Genomic DNA, 8,287 nt, shown 5'->3' on the forward strand with positions numbered 1-8,287 from the left:
GGATCACCGCTTCTTGTCTGGAGGGGATGAGGCAACGTGAAATCTGGTGTTGAGGAGGATCGAGTTCTCCTTCACCCTCTTAGGCTCCTGGACTGGGTCTAAAAATTAAACAGACAAAGGTTAACAGAAGAAAAGTTTCATAATTTATTTAATAAAAGTTTTATGTGACACAGGAGCCTTCATTAAGGGAAATTAAGACCCAAAGAAATGGTTAGACCTGGGTGTTTTATGAACAGTCATGGAGCAATATGACAGTCCAGAGTATAAAGTGGTTGTAGTGACCTGTTTGTTCATGTTCTTCTCTGAGTCCTTTTGTCTTTGGGGTAAGGATGCTCCTTCCCTCGGGCGGGGGGACAGGGGATACCTCTCACATGAAGGCTTTATGACCTGTTTCAGGTGAAAAGGGTCAGGGAGAAAGTCAGGATGACTTTCCTGCTTCTGCCATTTTCTCAGACTCTTCACCTTAAAGTGTTTCTTGTGCTAGATGTGGGGAGGGTGTCCTGGGTCAGCACCATGGGGTGGTCGGGGGTGCTGTGCATGCCATATCGAATTAGCTTTAAGGTTGGGAATGGTTCCTCAAAAGAAGGGTGTGGTCTGGGCAGACAAACACTAAAAAGCCACTGTTTTGCAGATGAAACAGGCTCAGAGAGGTTAGGTATACAGGTAACCCAAGGCTGCCCAACCAGCAAGGGGAGGAGGAAGGGTCCTTCCAGGTATCAGGACACACTGCCAGGCACGGCTTGTGGCTTGGGTTGCTGAGGCATATTGTGAGATTTTCAGCAGAAGTCTCACTCAGGCATTTCACTTTCTGAATTGGTTTCTAGCTTCTTCAGAGGCCAAGGGAAAGACTTGGTGACCATGCACCCTGCAGGCAGAGGCACTCAGGCTAACATCTCTGTTCTTTCTCCATTTCTCTTCCCTCCCCTGTCATAGTCCTTTCCCAGCTGAAAGGGCTAAAATCTGGGCCATCATCAAATGCAAACCCAGGTGATATGGCTTCTGCCTCCTTTAAAGGTCCCTCTGACATTAAGCATTTTTAAAACAGGAGTTAATAGAATTGACCCCAAGAGGGGGCGTGAGCAAGTGAGCATGTTCATAAATCTCAGCTTCTTCCAGGGTCTGGATAAAGGCCTTCAAATTAAACTGTTATTGGACGTAAAGGGATTTTGTCATGTGGGACAATTTTAATTCATGAGTCCTTCTGACCTTGGATATTGTTTTTTCCCAGTGAACTTGCATGAAAAACAATGCTCAGTGCTGAATGAATGAGCAACAAAGTGGGTTCACTGAAGAATTTTGAGGGGTCATTGTTCCTCCCAGCTGTGTGGGGGGAAGACGGCACCAGCCTCTGTTAGTGACTCAGAAAGAAGCTTGGGGACATGCAAGGCACTTCTCTCTCCTCTTCTCGTGCCTAGACAGAGGAAAGGACAGTTTTCCTCTGAGAGTGGACAGAGTTCCCATGCGTGGCTCATTGCTCACACTAAGGCAGCACACAGACAGCCTGTCTCCCCTTCCCTGGGCCCCTTCCTTCTGCTCCATGTTTTTCTGATACCTAAACTTCAAGAATCTGTGATAGTTGGGGGTCTGATTAAGAGGGAAGGGCCTGAAGATCAAGGGCTATGAATATTTTAGAATCTTTAGCCAATTCAGATTATTCAAATGAGTAAGAGTGACAAGAAATAGTCTAACAAGTTTTTGTGTCAAAGCATTGAAGAAACTATTGCCTTGAAGACTAATTACAAAATGTAATGGGTGTGGGAATGCTGAAGGATTGTTTCAATTTATAATTCTGTTAACTAAGTTATTTAATTCTGTGGGCTAGGGAAAGGAAACATGAGGAAACGAGTCACCCTTTTATCTTTATCATTTTAAAGAACTTCTTAAACCCTAAGAGCCACCCTTGGCCACGCAGCAGGTTCATCCTTCTGGAATTCACATGTGCAACAAAGGTCCAGCGTGCACGCAGTGCACTGCAGACGCAGCGAGGGCTGTGGTGACCCGTGCACTCTAGGGGCTCAGCGGGGCGCTCTTGGCAAGCCAGGAGAAGCCACTTTTTTCTGCCTGGTCAGGGCAGGGCTGGGGAATGTTTATCAAGGAGGGAGCCCTAGACCGGTGTTGGAGAAGGAGCGTGAGTGGTGCATGTGAGGAACCGCAGAAGGACTTGCAGGCGGGGACACGTGAAAAACCCTGAACACTTGGGGGACTCCAAGCGGTGGAGGCAAGATGTCTGTGCCTGAGGGAGGGCTGCCGCGGTCACCCCGCCAGGAGCCGGGAGGTGAGAGGAGGCTGGCCCTGCTTCAGAACAGTTCAGCTCGTCCCGGACTTTCTTTTCCTCAGCTCCACCTGTTTCACACTGTGGGAGGATTCCCGGCAGCGTTAGAATCAGGAGCTCTTTCCCAAACTGATAGTTAACTGAAGAACATAAGGAAGAAGCAATGTTGCGTGTGTTAAATGGAGATCAGTAGCGCACCATTGTGAGGGAGCAGCTTGGGAACCTGAAGCAGAAGGAAACAGCTCCTCCCACCATCATTTTGTTCTTAGTTGCAGTTAGGGTACTGATTTGAGGTGCTATTTGAATGCTTTTAAAACAAACTATGTAAATATAAGGGAGTGGTAATAAATGATAAACCCACACAATCCAGAGGTCACTTTCAAGTGCAAATGCATTTTTACTGTTTATGCTGGTTTTATATGAAGATGAAACAAGAAGCAGAAGTATAACTTTTCTGAATAGGTGTCAGAACATTAAAGACAACACCATTGGCATCGAGGAGAACGGCGTCTCCCTGACCTGCCGCTTCCATGTCACCGTCTTCAAGTTCATCGGGGACTACGACGAGGTCCACCTTCACTGCGCAGTGTCACTCTGTGATTCAGAAAAGTACTCCTGTAAAATAGTAAGTAGACTTGGGAAGCACGTGCACAGCCTTATTTCTCACTGCCCAGCGTCAGTGTGACTCCCTCGGGTTGTTTAGGTCTCACAGCACCTGGAGGGGGCTGAATTGGGATCGTCCTCAGATGCTTGGGAGCGGCAGACACCTCTGGGGAGAGAACACAGTGGAATGATGTCCACTGACTGCTCTACCTCTGAAATGTCCATCTGTCATTGACACTAGATTAGGGCTTCTCAAACCTTGCCACTACTGACATTTTGGGTCAAATTATTCTTTGAGTGGGGATTGTTCTGTGCATTGTAAGACATTTAGCAGCTTCACTGGCCTCTACCCACTAGATGCTAGTAGCAACCCCACCCAGCAGCAACTCCCAAAAATGTCTCCTGACATTGCCAGTTGACCCCTGGGAGCAAAAGCAGCCCATCTGAGACCTACTGTACTGGAGTATTAAGGAGCCAGGTCACCTGAATCTGAAGTGAACAGTGGGGCCAAGCTCCCTTCCACTGTAGAAGCAAACTCCTGGGCTCAGGATGCACTTTATCAGGTGTTCTTAGATAGGGATTGTCCTACAGGCCACCCAGAGTCATACTAGGGCCTGAGGCTCTGAAAGGACTGGTAGGAGGAGTGACAAACCCATCCCCTCTCCCACACCAGATGTATTCCCCACTACATATGGCTAATGTCACTAAGAGTTTATTGCACTGGCTCCTAACCTTTAACATTCCAGCTTTCTGCTTACCCCATATTTGCAAAATTGAGATGTGAGCTATAGCCAGAACTTCTTCAACACGCTGCTGCATACATTAGTGTCTGATGAGACACAGCAATCCTCATTCCCAGGAACGAGCCTCGTGTGGAGAATGCACCCGATCCTCTTCAACATAAAGTACAGAGTCCCAGTGGGCCCGAGATGGAGAAGGCACTGGGCTAATTAATGAGGACAGGGGTAGTACTCAAGGCTGGAGCCACTGTCTCTTTGGAGGTGGAAACATGGTGAAGAAAAGTTATCTTAATTGTGTGAAATTTTCCCCTGGTGTTCTGTCTTTCAGAATTGCCCACAAAATTCCAGGATTGCCACAGATTATACCAAAGAACCTAAAGAACAGATCATTTCAGTGGGACCTATTAGGAGAAAAAGTATGTATGTTTCCTAAAACACGCTAAAATTATTAAAACTATGGGATTGGAAGGCTTGAGGGAACTCTTGCCTGCGTTTCACCTGTAATGTGAATCTGGTGAATAATACTAGTTTGAGAAGACTGCCGAATTCCATAATGAAATATTTTTCATTTTTTTCTTTTTTTAATTTATCTTTATTGTTGAGAGTATTACAGGTGTCCCATTTTTCCCCCCAGTTGACCCCCTCCACTTCACTCCCACCCCCTCCCCAGGACTTCACCCCATTACTGACTGTGTCCATGGGTTATGCATATATACATATAACTTCTTTGGTTAATCTCTTCCCACCCTCCACCCCCCTTCCTTCTTTCCTCTGAAATATGATCGTCTGTTGCCTGTGTCAGTGTCTCTGGATCTATTTAGTTCATCAGATTCTTTTGTTCATTAGCTTCTTAAAGAAGACCCTTCAACTTTTCCTGTAGTGCTGGTCTGGGGGTGATGAACTCCTTTAGCTTTTTCTTATCTGTAAAGCTCTTTATCTGACCTTCAATTCTAAATGATAGCTTTGCTGGATAGAGCAATATTGGTTGTAGTTCCATGTTTTTCATCACTTTGAATATTTCTTGCCACTCCCTTCTGGCCTGCAAAGTTTCTGTTGAGAAATCAGCTGACAGTCGTATGAATGCTCCCTTGTAGGTAACTAACTGCTTTTCTCTTGCTGCTTTTAAGATTCTTTGACTTTAACCTTTGGCATTTTCATTATGATGTGTCTTGCTGTGGGCCTCTTTGGGTTCCTCTTGTTTGGGACCCTCTGTGCTTCCTGGACTTATAAGACTATTTCTTTCCCCAGGTAGGGGAAGTTTTCTGTCATTAATTTTTTCAAATAGGTTTTCAATTTCTTGCTCTCTTTCTTCCCCTTCTGGTATCCCAATAATATGAATGCTGGGCCTCTTGAAGTTGTGCCAGAGGCTCCTTATACTATCTTCATATTTCTGGATTCTTCTTTCTTTTTGTTCTTCTGGTTTGGTGTTTTTTGTTTCCTAACATTCCAAATTGATGATTTGATTCTCAGCATCCTCTACTCTACTGTTGATTCCCTGTAAATTATTCTTCATTTCAGTTTGTGTAGCCTTCATTTCAAATTGGTACTTTATAATGTTATTGGTTTCTCAGTTATTTCCCTAATAGTCTGCTTAAACATCCTTATAAACAAAATTCTGAACTCTGTATCTGTTAGCTTGCTTGGATCTATCTTTTAGTTCCTCTTCTAGAGATTTTTCTGTTCTTTCTTTTGTGACATGTTTCTTTGCCTCCACATTTTGGCTGCTTCCAGGTGTTTGTTTCTGTGTATTAGGTAGAGCTGCTCTGTCTCCTGGAATTTGTAGAGTGGCTTTGTGTGGTAGGTGTCTTGTAGGGTCCAGTGGCTCAGCCTCCCCAGTCACCTGAGCTGGGCCTTCTAGGTACTCCCCTGTGTGGGCTGTGTGCACTGTCCTGTTGTGGAGGAGCTGACCCCCAGGCCAATCAGCTATGAGGACGAGCTGCAACTATAGCCAGAGAGCTGCTGTGCTGGGGACACCGGTATGGAGCAGGATTTACTTCAGTGGGGCTTTGGTGTTCACCAAGTGCAACCCTTGAGTGTGTCACTAGTGGATGTGGTAGGGTTGTAATCCAGTGTGGTCGAGTCTGACCACCAGGTGCACTGTCTCTGGGGCCTCCTGGGAGGTGCAAAGTCAGCCTGTGCCAGGGCCTTGCCCAGGGCCACCAGCATGAGCTACACAGCAAACCGTAGTTGGCTGCTACTTGTGCTGGGCTTGGCGGCATCCAGGAGAGGCCAAGCTATGAGCCAATGCAGCTGCCGCTAGTGCCAGGCCTGGGGCCACTTATCAAGCCATATGGGGCACACTGCTGCTTGAGAGATTTTAGGAAAGTCCTAAGCATGAGGCCCGAGAGGCCACTTATACAGAAAAGTCACTGGAAATGGCCTGGATGAGCCTGCGGGTGGGGAGGGGAGGGGCCTCTGGGAATCACGGGGCGGGGCCAAAGGTGAGAGTCAGGTGCTGGCGACTCAAATATGGCACCTGCCTGCCGGCTGTGTGCAGAGCAGACTCGCCAAAGGAGCCATGGCCTCCGCCAGCTCCTCTGCCTGGGAGGAAGCCGCCCCTCCCTCACCCAGGTTTCAGGCAGGTTAGTTCCTCCCCGAGTGTCCCGGGTCCTTTCAGCCTGCTGCCCGGCGCTGAGCTCAGAGGGAGCGTCCGAGGAGCTGCTGGGGCTCCCGCAGCCTCCGGGACCCTTAGGGACAGTCCCGCTGGTGTCACAGCCTGGAGTTGTGGGGACGTCTCTCCCTGGCCCTGGAGCCCTGGGCTGGGGGCCTCACTCCTCCGGGAAACCCCCACCACCGAGATGTCCCTCATGGGTTTAACCCGCGGCACCGGGTGTGGGCCCGCGGCTGTCTCCACGATTCAGCCCCGACCTGCCCGCGTCTCCGCCCCTCCTACCAGTCTGGGCGCTTCTTCAGCTCCCTGGTTGTGGGGCTTCTGTTCAGCCAGATCTCAGGAGGCTCTGAGTGCTGGTGGGTCTGTATTTTAGTTGTGATTTTGATGTGGTTGCGGGAGCGGCGGGTGCAGCTGTTACCTACGCCGCCATTTGTTTCTCTCCTGAAATATTTTTCTTGACTATTAAAAACTCACAATCACACCCAGCCGGCGTGGCTCAGCGGTTGAGCATTGACCTAGGGTCCAGGTGATCGGGGTTCGATTCCCCGTCAGGGCACATGCCCGGGTTGTGGACTCGATCCCTAGTCAGGGGCGTGCAGGAGGCAGCCGATCAATGACTCTCATCATTGATGTTTCTCTCTCTCCCTCTCCTTTCCTCTCTCTGAAATCAATAAAAATGTATTTTTAAGAAAACACAAACAAACCCTCACAGTCACATTGGGCTTCCTGTGTTCTTCCCTCTCTTTAAGCTTTGCCCATAGGTATGAGTTGAAGAGTTGAACTGTGTGCAGTTACCTTGACTGTTCTTTTCAGGGCTGGACTGGTGTGAGGACAACGGAGGGTGCGAGCAGATCTGTACCAGCCGGGTGGAGGGGCCTCTGTGCAGCTGTGTGACAGGCGCCCTGCAGGAGGACGGCAAGAGCTGCAGAGGTAGACACCCCCCCCCCATTCTGGGCAGGCAGCTGGGGCACAGGAACTTCCTTATACTGAGAGGAGAAAGCCATGACTGAGGCTCAAGCAGACAGCAACGAAGCTATAAAAATTTAGAAATTAAGAAGGAAAGATTAGAAAAACTCCCAAGAAATTTTAGCACCATTTTGTTTTTTTTAAACCATTGGGTCCCTGTTCTTTCACTAAAAGATGAAGGCGATTTTTAAAAATAATAATATTGGCCTTAAATATGGTCACCAAGTCTACTGGCCTGTGATTGGTTTTGGAATGTTTGATTCAACAAACAAGATTTCCTGCAGCAGCCTTAGCTCAGGGTCTCCCTGGTGCCCACTGAGTCTTCTGAAGGTTGGGTTAATTCTGCTGCTTTGTGGCCATTTGGATGAAGTGAGTTCTTAGAAATGCACTTTCCTTTAATTGGATCTGCAGAAATCTCTGATCTTTATCAAAAACGTTTATTTTCATAGGACTCACTATGTGCCTTTCTGTTCACAGCCTCTAACTCTTCCACTGAACGTCAAATCTGGACGCTGCTTCTCATCGTGACCCAGATTTCACTGTGGCATTTTGTGTATAAATCAGTCACGACCTCATAATTAACTCAAGGTTGCTATATGAAGTACTGTAATTTACTTTTTTCAATTCCCTGTAGGATAAAAGGTGTGTGCCCTTAAGTCAAAACCTATTCGAAAGTGTCCAGAATCTCAACACAATGCCACCTGCCTCAAGTGGTTAGAGATCTGGAGATGAGTGAAATTCCAAGCTCCTCTTTCAAAGCACACAATGGGGCTTCTAAAGCCAGTTGTGGAAAGCATATATCTTGCCTAAAAGTTTCAAACAGTTGTCACTAGAAACTGATTCACGTAAATAACCAGTGAAGGAAGAAATTCTGGTTAGAAACGTCTGACTGGAATCTGAGCAGAGAGTCTGTCCAGCCAGCGCTGTTTCCGGATCATAGCTTTTACAAAGAGGGGCCTGTGGAACATGTGGAGCAGCAGTGACTGGGAGGCTCGACTCCCTCTGAAGAATCTTTCTGAAGTTTGCAAGTGTCTGGTCTATGATATGCATGTGTTGCTCCTTTTCTTTATGATGAACCCCTTCCCTACCCTCGTG

The 8,287-nt window shown here is 47.6% G+C and overlaps 1 protein-coding gene across 1 annotated transcript in view; it reads left to right on the top strand.

Moving 5' to 3' along the window:
- Positions 1 to 7,770, top strand: part of TECTA (tectorin alpha) — a gene marked incomplete at both ends in the record, with an annotated part of 117,270 nt that extends 109,500 nt beyond the window's left edge. Inside the window, 4 exons of the mRNA XM_081122727.1 lie at positions 2,735 to 2,897; positions 3,944 to 4,031; positions 7,040 to 7,156; positions 7,670 to 7,770. Of these exons, the coding sequence (XP_080978853.1) occupies positions 2,735 to 2,897; positions 3,944 to 4,031; positions 7,040 to 7,156; positions 7,670 to 7,770 (469 nt within the window). The remainder of the gene's footprint in view (positions 1 to 2,734; positions 2,898 to 3,943; positions 4,032 to 7,039; positions 7,157 to 7,669) is intronic.
- Between the last annotated feature and the right edge of the window lie 517 nt (positions 7,771 to 8,287).

Source organism: Miniopterus schreibersii, assembly GCF_964146895.1.
Source record: "Miniopterus schreibersii genome assembly, chromosome: 20".
Lineage (NCBI taxonomy): Eukaryota > Metazoa > Chordata > Mammalia > Chiroptera > Miniopteridae > Miniopterus > Miniopterus schreibersii.